The following is a 24,614-nucleotide window of genomic DNA, read 5'->3' as shown; positions in this document are numbered from 1 at the left end:
TATTGTAATGGCATTACTTTACATTCATTTTCTCTCCCATCAAAAAAAAACGATCCATCTTCTGTTACTTACAGGAAGTCAGCTGCATCATCTTGACTGGAACGTTTTCCTCCGATTTCTTTATTATCACATTATGCCTCTAAATATTTACAATTTGAATATGTGCACGAGTGAGATTCGCAATAACTCACACAGTCATGGGCAGTGGAAATGTGGAAAGCCTATGTGAATAATGAATGAACCACCTTGACTGATGGGCAGTAAAAACTTCTGGCAGCAACCATCTCCTCCATCAAGTCGCTGCACTGCAACAATAAATAATCAAAGTTCAAACACAGGCACAGGATCATAAATCACAACAAGAGCTAAACTGAAACTAATTACACTGAGATTACTGAGAGGGCAGGATGTCATGTAAAAATGTTTTATTAGCTTTTCTTTCACAGAATGTAAAATCATTTTAGTTAATCAGTTATTTTATATATTAAACATTTGAAAACAGTAAGAAAAAAAACAAACAATGTGCCCTGTCCACACGCAACCAAGCTGAGCCATCACTGCAGCAGCCGCTCTACATGACCAAACACTCCTATATAACAGCCTGAGGAATGCAGCACCACTGCACTGTAGCTAATTCAACCTGAGCTCAACATCCCTTCAATATCGTGCATTAGCTAATGAGCTTTAGAGGCAGAACTAGAACAGATCTTACATCCAACTCTGACTTCCTTAGAGTTCCTGCACACAATAAATCAACAGTGTTTGTGGAGGTCCTGGGTGCAATGACCCAGCCAAATTAACAACGTACTGTACACACACACAAAAAAAAGAAAAAAGGCATTGGTTAAAGCTAGGCACCTATTACAAGGAAAAAGGTGTATGAGGCCCAGTTAACACCAACATTTGATTTAGGATTAGAAAACACATCAACTGTGATTTGAAAAAAAAATCTGAATTATAAATAGGCATTAGTTATTGAATCAAAAACCCTAAAAAAATAAAAAGATTGTGACAGATTAAGATCCCAAAACTGTGCATAACAATTAATAACTGCACAGTAATACTACGTCAATTGGCAGTCACCAGAAAAACTGGTTATTTCAACACCTCGAAATTACAAAACATACAAAAGAAAATGGACAATTCTCCACCAGCAAGACACTTAAATGACAGACATGCTTAGTAATGCACTTGGACTAGGCCGGTTTGCAAACTGATGATCCAGATGTCGAGGAATTGGCTTCAAGTGGTTCAAAGTGGCTCATCCTGTAGTTAGAGAGTCAGGAATTTAAATTCTGCAGTAAGACACTGAAGTTTCCCAGAGAGAAACATCCCAATTCCACATTTTCACATTAAACTTGTGCATATAGGTGTGATAAAAAACACCAGATTCATTTCAACGTTGACGACATCTGCAAGAAGAGTTGCGACATGCATGGAGCTGGTGTAAACAGTATTGTTTAGTGATGCTTTGTAATTGTGGCACCGTGAACCATTTGGCAAGACTGTCTAGCCTCGGAGAGCTCGGAAGGTTTCATCCCTACTGTGTGTGAGAAAACAGGAGAAACATTCAGAAACTGCCGTTCTCTCTCGAACCACACACACAACTCTGGACCTCAAAGGCCTTTAACCATATCACGTCTGTGTGTGAAGTGGTTTGCGAGCTTCAACTAAAAACACTGTATAAAACTATAAAAAAAAAAAAAAAAAGTCCAGATGCTTCGAGTTCGGTGTGAGCGTGAGGAGCAGCCTCACATGGGGACCATTATCCTAGACACCTATGGCAATGTTGTCCAAAGAACAACTTAACGGTGACCACCACGTCCATTTTCTCTGTGCCACAGTGAGCTCTGGTGTCCTGGTGGGAAACAGCAGCAGCAGCAGCAGCTAGTCCCGTTGCTACCTGGATGCATCAGGTATGAGTCTCTTAAACCAGCGGCCCACGGCTACATCTACTCTCGCAACTAATGTGACTCCAACCAGCAGGAACACGCTGCTCACCACAAACCCTGAGGCCTCAAACATTAACCTGGAGAGAGAACAAAGCGAGAAACAGAAATCTGTTATGGTTTATAACTCAAGGTTAGAACGTGAGAAGCAAAAACTGGATTCATTATTGGCATTAAACATTTTTTCTGAATCCAAAAATCTAAAAAATGCTTTTATATGTATGATACACTACCTGGACAGTAAGTGACAGGCACAACAAACATTAATTAAAAAGGAAAGTAACAAACAAGTTGAGCAATTCCCAGTGTAAATATTTATATTGTCCTGTGCCCATTTCCTCAAAAGAGCTGGAAAATCCATTCAGGCACTTACTTCGGTGCAAAAACCTTCCACACCATTAGGTGTCTCCTGAGGATAGCAGCTGCACAGACTGAAGCAAAAACCTGCAGAGAGTGCCGAGATATCGAGAGAGGGAGACATGATACACACAGAAAATGGAGAAATGAGTCGACAGATATTTATGAAACAGTTTGGGAATTAGGAATCTGAACGTGGCGTCAAATTCACCACCAGACAAACCTGTGCTCCGTGAATAAAGAGGTAGCGTGTTGCGAGTTGTAGGAGAGCGGAGCTGAACTGCTGCGGGTTTTCTCTCAGTCTCATCTCCATCACAGCGTCTTCTCCTCCTTCCCCGAAGGCTCTCCCTCCCCTGCTCCCACGTATCTCACATACCAGGGGCCAGAACAGCAGCAGGGGACAGCCCACTGAAGACAATGGGATAAGGACACAAATAGAAGTCAGTAAGTCACAGGATCACAGTGTGTGGTACTGAGGTTACAACTCTCTACATAAAGTCGTCTTTGTTTGTTTTTAACTACAGTATATTTTACCTACCTGCAAACAGGATGTGTGCAGCGAAGGTGTTGAGGGTAACCAATGAGGCGGGCAGTGTGGTGCCAGTGTGCCCATCAGGGAATCCCACAAAGGCAGCGCCCCACTGGATCGAGGGGAAGGTGGGAAGGTGACCTGTGGCATGGAAGAATTGAGTGGCAGCCAGGGACCACAGCACTATTGGAGTCCAGGGTACATTATAACCACCTGAAACAAGGAGGAGTATAAAACTACTGTGGAATGTATGATTGTGTCGTTTCTAATAACTAAAAGAAACACAAGCAGAGAAAGCAAGAAAGAAAATATGTGGGATTCTGAACATCTTACCAGAAAATGTTCCTTGCAAGCCTTTGAGGTTGGTGGAGGAGGCGTGAATGTGCAACAGAGCTGCCATTTCTAGCAGCAGCAGAAGGAAAGACAGAGCCATGCCCTCTGGGTGCAGCAACAGCAGACCAATTCCCAGCAGGCCACAGAACAGCAGCAGAGGAGCAGAGTAGACGGTTCCCAGTCCGTAGGCCTCCACAGCGGGCCTGCTCTCCGCCTCGCTACCCCCACTCAGCTCTCCGTCGTCCAGTGAACGCCGCATGCGCTGGTAGATTTGAGGGATCAGGTGGTGCAGCTCAGCCTGGGGGCTGATGCCGGTGCTGGCTCGGTACCGAGGCGGGGGTAGCGACGGACCTCTGGCAGAATATTCAGCCCGGGTCTTCACAAACACAGTGAGAGGGTCAAGCCAGATCAGGAACAGACCCAGTCCCAAGAGGCAGAAGGCAGCTCTGGGGAGGGCCAGCTGAGCCAAGCTGATGAGCTCAGTCAGATTCCTGAAGGTGTCCTCTGGAGTGGCGCTAACTGCCCAGTGCAGCCCCAGGCACACAGACAGCAGCGGTAGAATGCAGCGGGCTGTGAACACCGTCCCACCTGAGGAGTTGAGGTTACCATAATGGCGGAGGCAGCATCTGAGGAGATATGTGCACAGTCCCAGGGAGACGACAGAGAGGATGTAATGGAGGTTCTTCAGCTGGCTGTCCTGCAAGCGGGAGAGAGGAGAAAGGAACGGGGACGGCTGGCAGGAGCCCTGCTCTTCTCGACAGCTGTGGAACGAGAGGGAGAGGTAGAGGCTGCCAATGAGGAGACCTAAACAGGAGAGAAGGGTGCTGCTTTCCTTCCTCACAGTCGACGGGGACAGTGCTGGGGAAGGCAGCAAGCCTGCAGGCTTCAGGGGGTCATGGCTGGGGGGTAACAGCAGGCTGTCCCAGTTTAGATGAACGGGGATGTAAAGAGCCAGAGAGAACACCAGAAAGGTCACTACCCGGCCTTCAGCAACCACATAGCTGTCTGAGAGCAGTGAGGCACAGCGGAGGAGTAACACCAAGAGAGGGGGGGCGAGGAGGCGACGTGGAGTCAGCCAGGTAGCACACTTTGGAGCTATGGATCCATTCTTTGCAACGGCACAAACTCCAGATTGCCGAGCCCTCCACAGGAAAAGAAGTTCAGAGCTGAAGGCAGCGGCAGCCACGCACCACAAGACCTCGATGTAGCCACGAGTATATAGCTGACAAACAGCCACACAGAGCCCCGCTGTTAACGCCACGGCAACCTGGGCCTTCAATCCAGATCTGTTCTCCCCATTCAGCGCAAAGGACAGCTCAGATAAGATAAAACATATCAGGCAGGCCAACGTCAGGATGGCTAAACCTGCTGCCATTTTAAATGGGTTGAATTGAGCCCAGGTAGCTCGGCAGGTGTCTCTTACAGAGGTGAGGTAGGCCTGCAGGGAGGTGGCCAGTTCAGGGGAGGGCGATGGACCCCCTCTGATTGTTGTGAGGTACTCAGAGGAGAGTTGGGAGAATGTATCCTTGAGCTGTGAGAGGCTCTCTGGAGGGATGTCTTTGGCCATGGTGGAATAAGTCTCCAGGAAACGGTTTACCTTCAAACACATGATGACATGAGGTGAAATTAAACACATACAAAACACACAAATAAAGAAACATCCTCTAGGACATGTGACGTCAGTAGCTCTTTCTAGGAGAAAATTTGTGAGACAGCTCCCCACTGTGCAGACTACCTGCTTTGCATTGATCCACAGTGCCTCCAACTGGCTGAGACCTCCAACTGCACCTTCTGTCTGCCCATGCGGTGGGAATAAAGGCAATAGAACTTGTCCCACGCTGCTGTATGGGATGGGAACTCCGAGCAGCAGAGCCAGGGTGGGCACCAGGTCAGTCTGGGGCACCACATCCGGTTCACTCTACAAACATGAGAAAATAACAGACCTCTGTTAGATGACTGTTCCATTCATCTGATACTCGAACGTCTGCTCGGATATTTTTGATGCAGCGTAAATGTCTTTGCTAACTCCTGCAGGACTGCCTGTGCAGTCACATTTATCACTAAGATGTGGATTTGTTCTCTCTGTGTGGAGAAAAACATTGCTGCACAGGAAAGTGTCTCTGTGTCTAACAGCACATCCTGTCTAATAATCTAATTTTCCCTTATAGTCTTTCCGTGCGCACATTATTTTCCACAATGTATTATGAAACGCTCCAGTTTCACTGCAATATAGGAAATTAGCAGTGAAGTTCACTTTTCTAATGTAAGACCACCTGCCAGCATCGAATTTTAATGACTCTGTAAGCTGCAGTCAGTCCTGAACAAAAACAAATGGAAAGACTGATTATGATAATGACTGATTTCATTATTCCTGCGTCTGGCGATCTGGAGATATGAACCTGATGTAAACGATATATATTCATTTCCTGCTGCTTCTGACAAATGGCTGATGTTCAACAGTGCGATTGTGGTGCTGTATAGCTGTCTTCTGCCACTGGCGAGTGCACATAAACGGGGCGGAACAAGTTTGTTGTGTAAACTTTGAGCAGTATTATCACCGTCTCTCTCTCTCTCACTCTCTGCAGTTCTATTTAGTTGACACTGTCACTGGAACGTGGTATTTAAAAACTGACAGGAACAGGAAATCTGATGCAAGTGAGACAAACCCCCAAATGTCAGTTGAACCAAAACACTTCATATTTCTAATAGTGATTCTGTTTTTATTATTATTGTTTATTCCAAGTTAATCCTGAAACTTCCTAATAACTGTGTTTAAAATGAACACAGAACGTTTCTGATAACAGAAATCAGCTTGTCTACCGACCTGCGAGAGAGGTCCAGCAAACAGAGGGAAAGGACTGTAGAAGAAGACAGCTGCATCCGTCTCCTTCTGACTTTCTCCACCGTGATCTCCTGTGTCTGTCATCCCATGATCTCCCATCACCACCAAGAGGGTGTCATTCTGCAAACGGTCGATCACAGACCTGGGGGGGGGGGGGGTAGATAAAAATAAATCAAGATAGACTTCCCTACCAATTGATTTCTATAAAATAAATGCAACCGGTCAGCATCATGTAATATCAGCATTACTAAGAAACAGCACATTATGAGCACTACAGCAGGAGGGCGCTGAACAACAAGCTCACAGCAGATTGTCTATTGTCTGACCTGATGACTCCATCCATCTGGGTGAGCTTCTCAGCCATGGCCGGGTGGTCTGGACCGAACCTGTGACCGCAGTGATCCACTCCAAGGAAATGAGCAACCAGGACTTCCCAGTCGTCACCCACCACTGTCAAAGCCAATAGAAACGAACAAGTGGGATATGAGGCACTGAATACAAGAGAATTGATATGTAGTGTGTATAAGTGTGTAATCTCTCTTTAAATAACGCCACAGCGAAGTAAATACATACTGGTGTTGTAGAGGTGCTGGAGGATCCCGTTGTCCACAGTGTGCAGATCCTTCACATTGAATGAAGGGAAAGGCAGAGAGCGGTGGAACTTCTTAGGAAACAGGCTCTCCCAGGTGTCGTCCCCCATGAACACCACCCGTTTGCCTGTGACGGGACACACGCATTTTTCACCTCATGTGTGCAACTAAACTTGAACAACATTTCCACATGATGTAGACTAATAATAAACCAGCTGCATGGCAGAGCTGAACCCCTCTTTTTCCTATTACTATGCTATTAGTCAGTCAGTGATGACACAGCTGATGTTATGGGAAGCAAACTACTGGCCTTGGTGTCATTCCTCAGGGTGTGGCTAGATACACTTGCTGAGCACAAGACTTTTCTATTTCATCCCACTGACAGCAGAGGAGCAGCAGTGTTTTACACTCTCACATGTCTGAAAGTCACTGTTTCACATCAGCTGTCAATGCATCTTTAAAAAAACCCTTGTTCCCCTTCTGTGCCACAAAAGCCCATAATGTGCATCTGTGCTGCTACTCACCTGTTTGCACAAACTGGTGGATGAGATTGTCCTCCAGGATCGCACTGGACGCGAAGTTGTTCCCCACGTCCACAAACGTGGGCAGGGATCCGGTGGTGAAGCCCTTGATCCTCTGCATGGTGGTCGTAGGCGGGTCGGCACGGAAGGGGTACAGGCGGCTGTGAGCGGGCCTGGATGAGACGGTCTCCTCCAGCACGGGCAGCTTGTTCTCGTACGGGCGGGGGGCCGTGTTGCCGGGGTCGAACCGGGCGAAGTCGAGCTGGAGCGCGTCGATTACGAGCAGGACGACCCGGCGGAAACGAGGCTGGACGCGGCAGAAGTCCGCGGGCTCCTGTCCGGGCTGCAGCACGTCTCCGCAGCCGCTGGTGCGGTTCACCTCCAGCCTCACCAGCAGGAAGCCGCTCACGAACAGGTAGATGCCCACGAAGTAGACTGAACACAGCCAGAGGAGAAGCGAGAGCACCGGGAGCCCCTTCATCCTAAAACACACGGGGAGTGCTGTGAGAGAGTGACACCTGCTGAACGAGGCTCTGACGCTGCTCAACAGACACAAACCTCCATTTTCCTGCTAAACTAACGAACGCGTCGTCCCAGCGAACGTGCTCAGGACGTTTATCGTCAAGTTAGCGCGGTTAGCCGAGGCTAGCTCACCTCGGCCCCGTCACTGACCTTGTGCGGAGTCGTGTGTTCGTCCTCTCTTTGCCGGAGGGCGGACGTGGACGCGTGTGTCCACAGCACAGAGGTTCAGGTGTCTCAGGTGAACACAGACCGCGGCACCACCCTCACCTTCATTGGGACTCCATTCCGGTACGATGAGATTAGGAGGCTGGGAACCCAGCGGAAACTCCTGTCGGACGATTTACGTTGTAACACCGCATAAAGTTCCGATTATATTTTGTCCTTCTTCTCTGACTTTCAGGCACTTATTACCCAGAAATACCTTATATCAGATACCTTAACAAACACGATAGATATATTGGGGACGCTTTGTTTTCTACTTCTGCATTTGTGTATTAAAGTTTAACGTAAACTCAATTGCATACCTCAGTGGTTCGTGTCTGTAAGGCAAAGGAAAGGGCTGAAAAAACACATCGGCGCAGAGATGACCTACAAAGATGCGTCACTCGGTCCCAATTTCAAAGACCGAAAAAAAAAGATTCAAAACAAATGGGAGTATTTGTATTTTATTAAATAAATATTAAATAAATAAGTAATAAATCAGTTCTATTAAAGAATGTATAGCATATGCATAATGGTAATTCTAACGGTATGCCTTCTTCATGTACTAAAAAACCCCCTGAGCAGTTTTTATATTTGGTGTACTTAAAAAAAATAATGTACTTTGTTATAAAATAATAAATTCTTGCACTCAATCATGGCCATTGGAAAAAAACCTTTGAATATTTCAATTGTACCTGTGCTGATTTAAAGCCATAACGTATACAACAGAAATATTTATTGAAACCGACACTTTGATAACAATGGTTTCTTTATTTTCTGGGAACAATCCTGCTCATGAAAATGTGCTGAAAAAGACTTAATTTTTCTGTTTCGTAATATAAGAAACAAACTATGTATTTTTACACCAGTAATTCATCACAGTCTCAGTCCCATCACATTGTATCATAATCTTTCTAAGTCAGTTATCAAGGAATAAAGCATTTTAAAATAGTAAATCTGCTCATAGCAACTATTAATTTAGCTTTTGCAAGCAGATGTTTTTTTCAAACAACTTGTCAATTAACTATATCTCGGGGCTATTCCCACTATTCTGAAACATCCAGCCAGACGTGACATGTAACAGATACAAGTTACTGTTCCCAGTGATGCTCGAGACAGTTGAAATGCTGCACGTGTAAACAAGCTATAACAAATCAGATCAAAGTCAACACATTAACATCCCATTCCAATTTGTCATCCATCTTTATGGCAAGAATGTAAAAAAAAAAAAAAGAAATTACAGAAATTAGGATTAGAAATCCTCTTCAAAACATGTGACTTTCCAAAGACATCAGGAGAGTTTGTAAACCTGGCAGCTTTCCTCTTGTTCTGTCAGTAGGTGGCAGGTGATGTCCTGTATCCTAAACATAAACTGTGTCATTTACTGCTTTGAGTTCATTCACTGAGTGCTCTTGTTATTGAGGTGCCGTCGACTGGTTCACAAGCTCTTCGCTCTTGTCCTTCGCTACTTCTGCTTCTACTTTTGGGCTCGTCTTTGCCAACGTGTTGTAAATGGTCATGGCCTGAGGAGGAGGAGGAGGAGGAGGAGAGGAAACAGGATGAGAACAGTCGCTGTCGAGACTTGAACAGAAGGAGAAACTATACTTCACTGAGAATAATATGTAAAGTGAACATGAATGCGTGCAGGCACACCTGTGTGACCATTCCACTTATGTCTCCAGTGTTCGATGGCAGCAGGATGGTGTTAGACTCCTTGGCGAGGTTGGAGAATGCAGACACGTACTGCTCGGCCACACTTAATGAAGCGGCAGCGCTGCCGTTCTGCACAACAGAGAATTAAAAATCATCAAGAAATGAAGCAAACTCTCTCATAAGTGAGAGAGCGATTATTGTTGTCACCGTTACAAAAAGAAAAGCTTTTCAGTCACCTGCTCTGTCAGAGCCTCTGACAGCATACGGATAGCTTTTGCTTTTGCCTCAGCTTTGGCTAAAACAGCTTGGGCCTCACCTGGTGGAAGCACAGTGACCAGTATTAAGCAATTATTAATTTAATCAAACTACTTTCTAGTAATTTTTAGCTGTGAAAATTAAAAAAAGAACCCCCCCCCGCAAGGATCTCTCAGGAATCAAACCCACTCGGGTCTCCAAATGCACCTACCAGCTGCTTTATTGATCTGCTCTGCCTTTTGACCCTCCGAAGCCAGGATCTGAGCTTGTTTAGAGCCCTCTGCGACATTAATGGCCGCTTCCCTCGTCCCCTCCGACTCCAGCACCGTGGCTCTCTTTTTACGCTCGGCCTCTACCTGCACAGGTAAGGTGTGTGTGTGTGTGAAGGCATTTGAAACCCTTACACTGAAGGCTCCAAGCATTTGAGACTCTTGAGTGTAATCTACGTCCACATATTCACCTCACCTGCATCTGCATTGACTCTTTGACACGAGGTGGAACGTGGATATCTTTGATTTCGTAACGGAGGCATCGGATTCCCCACTCATCCGAAGCTTGGTTGATGGAGTGGACGATGTTGGAGTTGAGGGACTCCCTTTCCTTCACAAACAAACAAAAGAAACAAGAAACAGAATCAGAACTGAATCACCTAGAGCATCTGTTAATAGAAGAATATGGAGCTGTGTGAAGGCACAGCAGTAGTTTGTTACCCTGAACACTTTGTCCAGTGTTAGTTTGCCCAGTTCAGAACGCATTGTGGTCTGTGCGAGCTGAGTGACTGCATATTCTGGATCCTCAACACCATAACTGGCCTGGAAATAAACAGAAGTGATTTAAAAGCTACGAAAGACATTTACTATATCTATATTTACACACACACACACACACACACACACAATGATTATACTATAACAATAACAGGGAAAAAAGCTTTGCATATATAAAAGTTATCTTACCTTGAAAGGGTCTAGGATCCGTAAGTAAAGCACTCCATCAATTTGTAAAGTTACATTATCTGTAAAAGCATAAAAATGAGTTCACACTTTGTGTCACTCAGACTGAACTGTATATTTATTAAGTGAACATTAAATCATTGGACTTCTCCCACTAATTAAGAACAAGTGGTGTCATGTTACCTAGAGATACTGCAGACTGCTCTGGGACATCGATCACAATCTCCTTGAGACTTTGCACAAAGCGTATTCGGTCAAGTATGGGTATGAGGAAGTTCAAACCCTAGAGGATTGATGGGGGAGAAAAGTCAGTTTAAAATTGTTGTTTAAAAACAACAACAACAAAAACTAAATAAATAAATAATGAATGAATGATACCGGCTCTAAGATTCGGTGGAAGCGCCCCATCCTCTCCACCACCCAGGCTTCCTGTTGGGGCACAAACAGGACCACGGTGTTCATGGGCAGGGTGGATGCCCATCTCTGCTGGGCTGGTGTTACCCACAACCGAGGCACAGTCCGCTGAGTTTGCTGCAGAGACATAATATAATAGTAAAATGCTTGATTAATAAAGTTGATATATTAAAATGTGCTGTTTTCAAACCCAAAAGATGTGTCACTGTGCCATAAATTCCTCTGTTTTTCCTTTTACACATGAAAAAACTGGCTCAATTCAGCTTTTGATAAAGTCAGCAGAGCTATTAGCACAGAAATACGGGGACGTTCTTTCTGCAGATGCGAGGTCACAACTGCACAACGTGTGAGAACCACAGGCAACATCTGCAGCCACGCGCAGGGTCTCAGCTGTACATCTGTGGGTTTCATTTCCCCGATCTCCAAATGGGTTTTCCTTCATGCTGACACCACATCAAGCGGGTCCTAGTAAGGAATTATCTTTAAAGTGTTCTATGTAACAGATTACAGAGTTACATTACCGTGACTAAACACACCTGGCTCAGGTAATCAGCCGTGGGTAGGGCAGGGATAGTTAATATATAGTTAATTGATAAAACAAGAGGGCAGTGGCTCTCGACAGCAGGGTGGCCCAGGGTTTCTTTTCACTGTATTACTTCTAATACATGGAATAAATGTATGTTTTTTGTCATTTAAAGAAACTAATGGCTGATTTGTTGGCGATCAGTTAATTGTTCTATGAATGGGGCTGTCTGAGGTTGGATGCTTGGAGCCACAAGCACCTGATGCAACCCTTTGAAACTCCTGAACTGAAGAGGTTTAACAAACAGCTTACTCCCAAAACAAAGGTTAGCATATCATTCAGTATTTGCCTTCCAAACTGCTTCTCTCTTGTTAAATTAGTACGGACTCACTTGGACTGTACGTCTATCGGCAGAGTGACATTTCGTGTGTTTTTATCAAGCTAACAATCTGCAGATGATGTAATAACACACACATTTACCTGCAACAGGGCTCCTCCGGTCCGACACAGCGTTCGTAACATGATTTATGTTAAAGGGTCCGTATATAGAGGATTAAGCTTGTTAGATTGACTCTGTTCAAACTCTCCACTCATGTGAGTAACCTCTGTCGACCAGGAAATGAAAGTTGCGTCATTTGTGCAGCGCTAAAAGAAATCCGCCAGTACGAGCAACATGAACAGAACGGAAATGGTTCCGTGCAGACAAATACCGTCTACTGCCACTACATAAAACAAAATATGATTCATAAAAAGTGTTGCTCATAACTGGGAAGGCAAGAAAACAGAGTTTGTTTGCTTCTCCACATGGTTTTGACAGCTTTCAAGCTAGTCTTAGTAATGGTGACAATTTTACTGGTTAAATGATCTGCAGAGTCACACTAGGTTGTAATGTTCACAAAAGCATCGTCCAATCCATAAACATGAACCAATGTACAATAACTTTATAAATAAATATGCATATGCATAAGAGAGCAATCTGTCTTCCTCAGTAATTTCTGATCTGCCTCTCTCCCCCCAATCCCTTACTCTTTTCTTTCAGGAGCGACATTCACCTAATCTTCAACTTGGAAAAGGTGACTGCCTCCCTCTGTTAAAGGGATAGTGAATGTTTAGTGTAATTGCACTAAACATGAAAAATCGACCTGCAGTTAAAATATAGAGTAAAGTAAAGTGAACAAAGTAGATCCATCATCTATATAACTTTTTAGGACATAAACAGATAAAATAGCTGATGACTGATGAGTTATCAGTTCAACTTTCTCCAACTTAGCAAACAGGATGCAACTGACCACACAATAAAGTGATACAGCACAGGTAAAACATAGATTTGCTAGCAAATGTAGAATAATGGAAAAGTTTCCATTTTGGGTAATTAATAGGGTCACTCAGAAAATACCTTTAATCTTTAATGTTTCTTTTATTACTCCATAAATGCCTCAGACCCAGATGTAATTACTCACCAAAACACAAGGTGGTGTTGTTGTTTTTAGTTTAGTTCAGCTGCAACTGCAGCCCCCACAGAAAGACTGGACTCAAAATTGATGCACTGTAATTACTTTGAGATCAATGGTCAAAAAAACACATTTAAATGTGTTAAAAAACAATGTTTGTTTGTTAGGTGCACAGAAAACCCCACTTTACTAGATATCAAATACTGATGAAATGGATAGTGAATAACTAAAGCTGACAAACATATATAAAAAAACATTAATAAACAGCAATTATTATAAAAAAAAAATGAATCCCAGAAAAACAACATATATCTTGTTTTTTCTTGAATTGTTTTTTAGGCCTGTTAAAAGGTGATGACATTGTTGATCAAATTGATGATCATAAAATTAAAAAATTAAAACGACTGCTGCGCAAAGTCAATGGGGTTAAGGTCTGGACTCTGCAACTGCTGCAACCCCAGATCATAGCACTGCCCCCACAGGCTTGTACAGTAGGTACTAGCCATGATGGATGAATCACTTCACTGCTTCTCTTCTTACCCTGATGTTCCCATCACTCTGGAACAGGGTAAATCTGGACTCATCAGACCTTCTTCCATTGAACAGTTCCAAACCCAGTTTCATCCATCTCCATAGATGTTTTCTTTGCTTGATGCTAATAATTTGAACCTTTTGAAACAGATTAACATATTTTCAGACGTGGTTGTTTAAGAAATGAGAAGCTACACACTGCATCAGTTAGGGTAAAATAATCATAGGATAGGAGGCTCTTACTTATATGCTTAGATAAATCCAGGTGGTGGCTTTTTTTTTTTTTTTTTTGGACCTGCAGTGTTTATAAATAATGAAAAACTATTATACTAAGAAATCAATGCTATATTATGTTTATAGACAGCTAATAATAAAGTTCTAATAACATAATAAAAACAAAGTGCATCATTATGCTGAGTTCAAGCAATCCAGTAAAAAATTGTTCCTGGTTGCATCAAATAAATATAGAAAGTAAAAATAACAAACTGCATAAGGAAGTTTCAGTGACAGGCAGTGATACGGTCATGAAGCCGCGCTACGTGTTGCGTCTGTTTAGTATCTATCCGCGTCACCTGTCTTCCGCCAACCTGTTCCTGGGACTGATTGGTTAGATTCCTTCTGGCGGCTCCGCCCACCACCGCGGTGCTTCATTCCTATTGGTCGACCCAGACGTCACTGACAGGTGCCTCCAGCGCCCTCAGGTTTGTCCGTCAGTCCGAAGCCGCGAACCCGATGATGACACTTTGAACTATGGCGCGTCCGTGGTGGGGGGCTGCAGCTCCGTGCCCAGGTCCAGTGTCAGGAAACCACTTGTAAAACCTCGAAAAGGACTTTATCACCTGTGAAATAAAAGCCATTTCACGGACAGTATCATGTTACGGGACGGAGTCAATCTGCTTTGAGTGTGTGCTTCGCCAACTGTGTAAAGCTTCGGGATTTTCGCCTGGAGCGCTTTGCCATGTCGTTACTGTGTGTCAGAGGTACGTTTGGCTTTCTTTGTATTTGTTTGCACGGTTAGAAACTACATTAAGTTTTGATTTAAACGCGTTCAACTCCCAATTTGTCGAGTTATTCAGTCTGACGGTGGCAAAACAAATCGCACAGAGCAAGTTTTCTTCTCTCAGTTGATGAATGTATCGTCGGACAAGCAGCTAGTCCATTAGTCCTGTCGTGATTTTCCGTTTCTCAGGACATTAAAAGTTAGAATAACATTTGTTTACCTGGTTAGAATATAGTGTTAGCTCTATTGTACAGGAGAAATGCACCCACACCAGGAAGACCAGCTGTTTTAGTTCAGCAGTCTCCACTTATCTGTGGTTTATATTGACTTTGGGATATCACAGCAGTGTGGACAAACAGCAGCCATGAGCCATCCATTAAAACGAATGGAAATGCAGCATTAAGTTATAGTTTTACAGTCCCCTCAGTGTTATTCTTCCAATATTACAGACAGATATTCTTCTCAGATAAAGTTTAAAAATAAAATCACACAAATAAGTAAATATTTATGCATATAAAATGATAATAATATTCCAATAATTCACTTTATAGCACCTAAACCCAACAAAGCTACATAGAGCTTCCACAGACGGACACAATGGAAAGACTAACGCAAGTCAGGTTGAGGTACATGAAAACAAAGCTGGAGAATCCTTTCCTGTGTTTGCATCCTTTAAAGCAAGCCAAGCACATTATGCAATATCCAGTTCTCTGACGACAAAACTAGTGCCAAGGAAAATGGTCCAGGCCAGCTAGTAGAGCAAAAGAAGAGGAAGAACAACGCGGTGCGGTCCATAAACAGAGCCACAGGAGTCTTTAATAACACATGTAAGCACATCTGTAATGACAGAGTCACCCCAAAGTAACCTAAGTTAGTTGACCTAAGAGGAGATTTTATGGTAAGCCCATGGGATCGTGTTTTCAGTTGCGTTTAAATAAATAGGTGACATTCAAGGCTTTGTAAGATTAAAGCACTGTTCCAGATATTAAAATATCCAAATGAGTGCCTACCTAGTTTTTTATGTTTTTAATAAATAAAGTGTTTAGATACAACAGTATATTAATAACTGTCAGTCCCATTTCTGATCCGTTTCAGGTGGCTTCATTAAGTTGATGACATCCTTTTGTAGAAATGATGCGTGAAATATCATTGAGCATTTTTAAAGATCAAAGATGACTCAAAGTTGCATAAAACAGCAACAAAAACCTACAATAAGCTTTGCAGTTTTTTTCACACAGCAGTGAGGATTGACCTACGATATATAAATCCTGATTTATTTCATTATTGTTATCTGGATGTTGTTGTTCGAGTAGTCTTTTAAACCTCTAAATACCTAATCATAGTTTTCCGTTCTCTTAACTTTTCAATAAGACATTTTTGATGGTAAACACAGTTGGGACTTTTAGGCTTCATGATCTGTTCTGTTCAACTATATTTTAGCCTCCTCCAACCAAACACGTGATCAGGCAAACACCTACATTTAATTTAGTCATTTGGCAGACACTTTTATCCAAAGTGACTTACAATGTACAAGGACCCCTACTGGAGGTCGGCCACAGCTGGGATTCAAACCCCGGTCTCATACATGTAGGGCAGTGATCTTATCGCTACACTATCATAATACTTAAATCTCTTGATATTATATGAAAACTTTATCTGTGTCACTGTTGGAGAGTGACTGTCATGACCCCTCATCTCATCAGAATTCCTCCCTGATGAAGCATCACAAACTTTTCCAAAATGTTTCTGCTTAGTCATAAACCATCTGGGTTGTTTGTGTAGACATGCCAACTGCCTGTATGTTTAATTTCTGAGTCTGCAGGATTTTCTGTGCAGCTCACTTTTGGCAGCTTGAGTGACTTTGCAAATCCTGCAGCTGCTAACTGCTAACCACCCCTTTCCCTGCTTGTGGTATTTCCATTCAACTGTCAAGCTTACTGGCAAATTGAAAGTAAGCTAGCAAGTGGCCAAGTAGCTATTACGTTTGTCAGAAATGATAACAAATTGATTTCTTCCTGCTTTCTGACCTGTAGTGCATTCTGGAAAATTTTGGTGCATTGTTGCTTGTATTCACTCACATTTTATATACTTATTATTATATTTTTAAAAATGTAAGCATTTCATGGGAAAGTAGGCAAGATAGTCATGATCTTAGGCTACTCATGATGCTGTGGGGAACCTGGAACTTGCACAGATCAGCCACAACACTGAAACCACTGACATGTCAAGTAAACAACACAGACATTGATACAGTTTCCCTTGTCAAAGTGTGGCATATATTCCACATTAAATGAACACTCAGTTCTTGAAGTTGATGATTTGGAAGCAGGAAAAATGGCCAAGGGTGAGGGTCTGAGTGACTTTGACATGGGCCAAATGGTGATGGCTAGACGACTCGTTTGGGTACAGCAGGTCTTGTGAACAAACAACAGGATCATCGGCCCCCATTACTCACTGATATGCATATGCAGCAGGGAGTAGCCCATCTGGTCTGATCCCACAGAAGATCTAATGTATCACAAATTGCACATGCTGACCTCTGTCCACAGAGCAGTGTTTCAAAGTGATGTCATCATTCTTCTATATTTTCTATATTAATAAAAATTATTGTGATTTGGATGTTGTTCCATATTGTAGATTTGAGTATTTTTATTGCTTTTTGTACCTGGCATAAACAGTATGTCTGACTTACCGGATGGCCAGATGTCAGAGCTGCTTTAGTGTCAGAGAGGGACATATACAATATTAAGCAGGTTGTTTTAGTGTAGCTGATTGGTGCATAGTAAAAATATGACTGGCTGCATCTCAACCCCTTCACATATGGCTCCTGAATTACTACAGATTTTAAAATCTGGTCAGAAAATCAGTTTAAATGTGGTCTGTTCCCTTTAAAGAAAATAAATAAATAAATAAAACAATTTGGATTTTGAACTCAATACATCAAGCAGGGAAAAAGAAATCCTCTTGGCTCTTGGCAGAGAAAACGCCACAAAGTTGGTTTTGTCCTGACAGTCAAATGTTATTGTACTGAAGTTAGCCTGTCACTATAGAGCTTGCTCATTGTCCAGTCCATATTGATCAGGACAAACGGAAACGGGTAGGAGTTACGTAGCCCATAGATAACACACCAAATGGTGCTCGGGGTAGGGACAGTATGATTAGCTGATGTTGTGACTCACTGCTTGATAGCACTGCTTAACAATGTTGCGTATTTATTGCTAGTCGAGAAGCTTCATCTCCATGGCGATGTCTTTACACAACAGATAAGTGGTTTGTCTTACAAGTGGACATGTGTTGGGGGGTTGGGGCTGGAGGTGTGGGGGAAGAGACTCCTGCTGTGCCACAGGAGAGGGCTGAGTAGACGCATGGCTCAGATAGACTCCATGATGCTGCAGTATTGGATGAGTACAAATTCAGATTTCATAACCCTAGTGACAGGATACCTAGTAACATCTAATGCAACAGAGTAGTAGTTGTGGTACTAATTGAGCTTAATCTTCCTTGTTTGGTCTCTGTAAATTTTAAAAGAAAAGTGGTTGTGGCCAGGTTTGATGGCGGAGTCTCCTTAGATGTCAATCACTGTGTCTTGCACAGGCCAGACAATCTGCTCAGATTGGACAGATTGGTTTGAGGAGACGGAGAATAATCAAACACGGCTTTAGGGTGTATAATGAATGTAGATATTTTAGCTGAGAAATTGTTGTCATGGATTAAGTTACTGTTGATCAGACTTTTGATCAATTAATTGTTGTGGCCATGTTCTCAGTAAAAAGCTGCTCAGCTGTATCAAATTATTTGGTGGTGCTGAATCAATGCCATGCTTCCTACATCTCAATTTTATTGCCAGCTGAGTATTGTCCACACGGGATGTTGATCTTGTTTCATGCACCATTGCACCTTTTTTGTGTTGATTCTTTTGTTGACATTTGGTCAAATCTGTTTCACTTTGCTGTTTAAAACAGAAAATGTTTTTTCATCCCGGTTGTGCATCAAAAACACACAAAACTGCATCGCACTAATTATCACAAATGCATCTAGGCCATTTGTTTTGGAGCATGTTTATTGACTTTTGTCCTGCAGTAGGATGTGTAGGTGAAGGGAAATAAACAGTGTAACTGCAGCCTGAGTGGTTGAGTATAGCGAGCACCAGAGTAGTGGAATTATGAGAGAAAGAGGCAAACTGAGGCAGAGAGAGAGCGCTTAGCGATGGTGGGAGTAATCCCCTGGCCATCTGTTGCTCTGCCTCCCTCTTACACTGGCTCCACCTGATCAGATTCAGCATCCAGCGCAAAGCGGAAATACGCCACTGCCTGCAGCAGTAGTAGATTCCGGTGTTGCGCTTTGCCCGATGGTGACAGCCTTTTATGTAGAAGATCCAAACATTTTGCCCTTTTCCTCAATGGCTCTGAAAACCAGTTTTCTCATTTGAATTTAAGCTTTAACATTTTCATTTCAATCATTGAGTTCTAACTCAACTTATTTTATGCCAAAGGCATAAAAGGCGGCAGTGTGGGGTTGTTTGCATAGACAAAATAATAAAATCAACAGAGAATGAAAAATGTGACTGGTAGTTTTAAAAAGATACTACTATTACATTTTATTTTTTGTGAGGAAGGAACATATCCTGCTGCAACAGTGTCTCAGTGAGTGTATATTTTCAAGGTACAGTCATTATTACCGTGACTCTACAGTAGGTTTGATCCAGTAAGCCCTTTTCACAGCAGATAATTTGTCTTGCCATAGTAGGAAAAAGCACAGGCACTACTAATACTATTAACATTGATTGTGCTTTGGTTGAGTGTCCCTGTACCCTGTGAAAAAAGTCTCAGGCATTTTCAGAAGAAAGCGAGCATTTCCAAGGGGAAAAAAGAAAAAACAAAAAACCAGGTTGACATGGTAGTTGTACAACTGGCCTTAATAATTAGTAACCTAAATAGCCTCTAAAGCCACTGAGGGCCCAGCACAGAAAATGATACGCATCAGTTTCCACTATAATGGTGCTCTGTTTTATTGCCCTCCTCTCTTTGTACCATAGCCATAAATAACATCATGCAAATCGAGACATAAGCTTCTGTACCAGCTCAGCTGCCCAGCTGACAGCCTCGATGGAAAGTGGGGGAAAAAAAAGAGAGTTATTTCTCTCACATCCTCCTCTCCTCTTCCTCTTCACAGTGACACAGGAAATAGTAAAAAAAGGTAAAAAAGTGACCAGTCAGCTGCATCGTTGTTCTTTTTTCATATTTGTGGCAAAATTCAACATCCAGAGTTCACTGTTGCTTGTTGGGCTTTGATTCATACAGCATCATTAAAAGTACAGAAGGGACAACAAATATTTACTTTTTTTTGGCGTTTTTCGCCTGCACTATTGTTGTAAAGTGTAGATAAGATGAGGCATGGCAGCTGAAAATATGAAAGTGTCATTTGTGCCTCCATCATCCCGTTCTGCCCATCTGCCATCTCTGGCACCAGAGGTTTAGTAGGTTACATGTCTGAACACATAACCCTGCCACAGCAATCACAATTAATCCCCTCCAAAGCGCTTCACAATCCCATGAACGTTATTGTATAGATGCATCAAGAGGCTAAAGATGATAAGTCTAAAAATAAACCAAAATACAAAAGCAATCATGTCTTCTGCCTCTTAAATATTTGAGGTTTTAGGAAATGACTGCTGTTGACAAATATTTACATTTTAGCTGTTATCTAATACCCATCTGCCCTGGTCTGTTTTTGCCATTGTTTGGTGTGTGTGTTTACCAGCTGTTGAGTTTTGGGATACAGCTGTCTAAGCGTATGTTTATTGATATATTACCATATTACATTTTTGCAACAAAACAAGGTCAGCTCTGATGTGGGAGTTCTATCTTTTCCCACTTATATTATTTAAGAAGTCCTACTCAGTGCAGTAAATATCATGTCTGTATAATCTCAAGTGTCTCATTTTCTTAAATTTAAAGATAAATCAATGTCGGTGTGTTCTTAAACTGGAAATTTGCGTGTACCTCTCATCGTATACTTTTGAATCCCATCGTCATCGTAAGTTGAAGGTGTATTCTAGTTGTTCCTATTTAGCATAAATAATTTCCCTGCCAGCTTATTAGGCTGCTCGTACATGGCAACATTGTGAGCAAAGTGTTTGTGTGATTCAGGTGTCACGAGTCATGAACTCGTGGCTCACTTGACTGCATATCAATGAATATGTCAGCCTTAAATAACATGAGATCAGCTGTTATTACTCATGACTCAATATGTGTATCTCTGGCTTGTTTTTCCTCATTGGTGTATTGAAAATCATTTTTTGTCATAGAGACCTGCTGAATATGTCAGTAGATTCCTAATTAGATGATTTTGTTTTTGCAGTGGACCTGATCATTGTTTGTTTTTATTGTATTTTACAGTTAAGAAAGCCAAGCTCCAAGGACATGTGGGTGAGTACCTGTATACTCGTATACCATTTACTTTTCAGTCTGGTCACACACTTATCTATCATCCTAATATTTTTGAAAATGGAATATCTGGAAAAGCGAAACCTGTAAAGGTGCAGGTCAGTCTTTCAATTTCAGTGGAAGTTCGGTGCAGATTTATATACTGCAGTATGTCACTTCATCTACAACACTTTTATTTAGTGTTTTAGAATGGCTGCGTATTGGCAGGAATATAGCGATATAATGATAATAAAGGTTTGCAATTCAATATATTGTGATGTATCAAAAAACTGTCATCGCATAAAAACATTACCTCGATGTGCGGTGTGACTTTTTAAAAAGTTGACTTTCTATTTAACACATCAACAATATGCATATTAGCTGTTAAATAAAAATCATTACAGTATTTTTTAGAATCTGCACAGATCACAACACATAGTATCACATGGTAGTCAAGTAAACATAGTATCAAGTGTATCAATATTCACTTATACCCGTAATCTGCAGGGAAATTAACTCAGTAATGAGAATAACCCAAACTTTGGAAACTTTTTCAACATAACCAGACCAGACTTTGAAAGCTGTCATGTTGATGCTAATGTGGTTTATGTAGGTGTTAAAATACAGAGTCAGTCCTAACCCGTGGTTCTGATATTGTGCCGATCAGTGTATGCTTATTTACCCAAGTAGATTAATCACTCAAATTATGGCAAGTCCCTGACACCTAGGGTTCATTTTTCATTATGTAACACTGTGTCCTTCCACTCCAACCTAAGTACAGGTGAGCTTAGATCAGTGGCTGCTAAGTCCAAATCCCCATTCCCTCCACCTAAGCAAATCCCCATAGCGTCCAGTCTCACGCCTGCCTTAAAGCCCTGTGACGTTTTCTGGCAAGATCAAGCAGCAGCATTGACAGAAAGCCAAAGTGGCTTCCGTTCTGCCGGTGACATTTTTACTGTCCCCGACTGTCCAGGGTGAAGTTCATTGTCCTGCACATTTGTACATTGATTCATTTTGTATGTTTCCTGTTCCTTATCCCTCAAATGTTATGATTTGTGAGGTGTTGTGAAGCTCACAGCTCTGCTGCACTGCGATATTGTTTTTTAGATCGTCAGCCACTGCTGGCTTTCTCAGACAGTCTGTGCCCTCCTCCCTCCTGTGGACCACACCAAATGTGACACCTGTCCCAGAGCAAACATCATGGGTGATTCAGTTAAGACTGTCGTCTCCCTTAGGTGAAATGTAAACATCAGTAACTTTCTGGCTACAGGACAAAGGATTTGTCCTGTAAGAGATATAGAAAGCCAAAGGTTGTGTTAATTCTAAAATGGCTGTAAATATATATTTGTTTTGTGTAGTGTAGGAAAAGAAGTAAATGTTATTGCTGTGCTTTTTATATTTGAAATACACAGTAGAGACCAGAAATGGTAAATGAATTAAGGCTTCTAAGGTCTTAATATCAGCCAACAAAATTGCAACTCAAATCATCACCTAACCATCAAAGTAGAATATTTTGCTCTGTGGATATTAACCTTTAACTACAGGAATGGTATGTTGAGATCGAATTATTGGCCACCCATGCACCATACTTCCCATCTTTGCTGGAATTCTCAGAAATAGCAGGTCATTTGACTGCTTATTCAGGTTTAAGGAATCAATTACATAACATGACATGGTTACTTAATTCCCTCCCTGTGATAACTTGACTTACTCTATATAGGAAGTCGTGTGAGTTTTTGACTCCACTAAGTTTACATAAGGCTGGTCTGGCATGTGTGTTTGCAGTGTGGTTCCACACACTTTGGAGAGGGGTAGCTTTTAGATGACAAAACAGAATAGAATAGAGTAGAATAGTGCATATCCAGAACTGAAGGTGACCTTGCATGGGCCAGTGACCAGCTGTCTTACTTTCCACTCATTGCCACAGGAAGCTGTGGTATGATAAGGCTTGTGTGTTGCTTGATTTGTGTGTTTTTGTCTAATCTCTGTTGCATTCCTGCCCACAAGTTTTCTGTCTAGAAATATTCTGATGTTCAAAGCTAGTGTGTTAAAATGTTCATTGTAGACATTGTAGACATATTATATTTAGGCTAGAAGTCAGTAAAGGTATAGGTTTCTCATGAGGTCGTCCCAGCAATGGCAGAAAAGTCTTCCCACAGGTTTATGTCTTATTACATACAACATTAATGAGCAGTTTGAATTTGAAATGTCAGCTTTCCAACTGCCTGCATTTCTTTTTCCTAATTTATTGAAAAAGTCATCATAGATCAATAATGAATGAAGACATTTGACTGAGTTCTCAGGAGTGAGTGGGTGGTTCACTGACACGGACAATGTCCCAAAACATGGAAAGGAAAAGCAGGCTGCATCATGCTGCAATTCAGCTTATCTTCCTCTTGACAACACAGATGTTCTTGGTGTGCTTTCTCTATGTTAGTTTGTGTCTAGGAGAGAGAGGGAAAATGTGTGTACATACTGTAGTCATGTGTAATGTCAGTATTGTGATGCATTTACTACATATTAAGCTCGTTAGGTTAGGTATAGGCTAAATGTACTGTATGTTTGTGCTATATTATTTTAGTGTGACTTTTTTTATATATATATATTTATATATATATATATATATATATATATATATATATATATATTTTTTTTTTTATATATTTATATAGAAGCTCCAAAGCCCAAGAATAATTAGTAGATTTTTGTTAAATTGACTGATTTATCATGATAGCTTTAGTTTCAATATCATGTATATCTTCCTCTTCAGCAGTGCAGATTGTATCAGGTCAATATAGTGGACAGCACGTGCTGTAAAAGGGCTACAGCCACTAAGTGGCTCTTATCTAATTTATACATCCTCATACTTTATCTCATCTCCTCTATTGATGAGAGCTGGCCAAAGTATGGCACAAGGCGTAGACTGTCTAATTAGGGAAAGGTTTGAGCACCCCCAAGGCTCTTTTGTAATAATGCCTGTGTTTTGTCACTATTGTCTGCTCGAGATACTAATTAGATATGTGACACTCGTGGCACTAGCAGATAAACTATGCTCCTAGACAGTGCCATGTCAGGGAGATGCTGGGTGCTTTTAGTGCAACTTTTTGGTGTTGTGTAATTTAATCCTAATTGTAACTTATTTGGTTAACTGTTTACTGTCTCATTGTGTCAAGACTTGTATTCAGTTACAGTATTTAACTGCTATGCTTCAATATGTTGGTGGGTAACCTAGAAAATCTTGTTATGATCAGCTCTATGCATGTGTAGGCACTACTGCACTGTAGGACTGCATGTGAGGAAGCACACAGGGTTTACTTAATGTGTTAATATTTTACTTAATATTTTATTTAAATGTTGAAATTTCAAGATACAGTGGATGCACCTGTCTGTTCATCTGTCTGTCCAATTCACTGTAGTGTCCAACTATGTATGGACCTGACTGTACTTATCACTACTATGAAACCTAGGCCATGGACATTCTGTTGTAGTGCCTTTATTTTGTATTTTATTAGTATTAGACTAGCAAGTATTATTCTGTACACCAAAGACGTTTTGGTTTTATAAA

General features: G+C 41.9%; 3 protein-coding genes across 4 annotated transcripts in view; 1 reads left to right on the top strand and 2 right to left on the bottom strand.

The window, feature by feature from the left end:
- Window positions 1–441: 441 nt before the first annotated feature.
- On the bottom strand, window positions 442–8,047 carry pigo (phosphatidylinositol glycan anchor biosynthesis, class O). Its single transcript, XM_026340236.1, has 11 exons — window positions 7,794–8,047; window positions 7,125–7,603; window positions 6,584–6,727; window positions 6,337–6,460; window positions 5,993–6,152; window positions 4,904–5,086; window positions 3,169–4,765; window positions 2,845–3,048; window positions 2,530–2,714; window positions 2,323–2,393; window positions 442–2,029 (listed from the first exon to the last, which is right to left on the bottom strand). Exons 2-11 carry the CDS (start codon window positions 7,600–7,602, stop codon window positions 1,900–1,902), a joined length of 3,276 nt encoding a protein of 1,091 aa, XP_026196021.1. The 5' UTR covers window position 7,603; window positions 7,794–8,047; the 3' UTR covers window positions 442–1,899.
- A 550-nt stretch (window positions 8,048–8,597) lies between these two features.
- Window positions 8,598–12,273, bottom strand: LOC113147720 (stomatin-like protein 2, mitochondrial). Its single transcript, XM_026338897.1, has 10 exons — window positions 12,123–12,273; window positions 11,084–11,236; window positions 10,889–10,988; window positions 10,709–10,767; window positions 10,463–10,564; window positions 10,218–10,352; window positions 9,964–10,108; window positions 9,734–9,813; window positions 9,498–9,626; window positions 8,598–9,367 (listed from the first exon to the last, which is right to left on the bottom strand). Exons 1-10 carry the CDS (start codon window positions 12,162–12,164, stop codon window positions 9,260–9,262), a joined length of 1,053 nt encoding a protein of 350 aa, XP_026194682.1. The 5' UTR covers window positions 12,165–12,273; the 3' UTR covers window positions 8,598–9,259.
- Window positions 12,274–21,026: 8,753 nt separating this feature from the next.
- Window positions 21,027–24,614, top strand: part of LOC113147915 (protein unc-13 homolog B) — a 50,538-nt gene continuing 46,950 nt past the window's right edge. For both annotated transcript variants that reach the window (XM_033325834.1, XM_026339242.2), the window contains exon 1: window positions 21,027–21,052. The gene's annotated coding sequence lies outside the window, so the exon portion shown is untranslated. The remainder of the gene's footprint in view (window positions 21,053–24,614) is intronic.

The sequence above is a fragment of the Anabas testudineus genome, chromosome 22 (genome assembly GCF_900324465.2).
Source record: "Anabas testudineus chromosome 22, fAnaTes1.2, whole genome shotgun sequence".
Classification (NCBI taxonomy): Eukaryota; Metazoa; Chordata; class Actinopteri; order Anabantiformes; family Anabantidae; genus Anabas; species Anabas testudineus.
The sequence above is the reverse complement of the archived record's forward strand: the minus strand, read 5'-3'. Positions and strand labels throughout refer to the sequence as shown.

Coding starts and splice junctions, on each gene's coding strand:
- pigo (XM_026340236.1), bottom strand. CDS start 7,602: ATGAAGGGGCTCCCGGTGCTCTCGCTTCTCCTCTGGCTGTGTTCAGTC. Junction 2,715..2,844: donor TGCACACATCCTGTTTGCAG/GTAGGTAAAATA, acceptor CATTGTCTTCAG/TGGGCTGTCCCCTGCTGCTG. Junction 2,394..2,529: donor TCTTTATTCACGGAGCACAG/GTTTGTCTGGTG, acceptor CACTCTCTGCAG/GTTTTTGCTTCAGTCTGTGC.
- LOC113147720 (XM_026338897.1), bottom strand. CDS start 12,164: ATGTTACGAACGCTGTGTCGGACCGGAGGAGCCCTGTTGCAG. Junction 9,627..9,733: donor CAGAGGCTCTGACAGAGCAG/GTGACTGAAAAG, acceptor TCTGTTGTGCAG/AACGGCAGCGCTGCCGCTTC. Junction 9,368..9,497: donor TAAGTGGAATGGTCACACAG/GTGTGCCTGCAC, acceptor CCTCCTCCTCAG/GCCATGACCATTTACAACAC.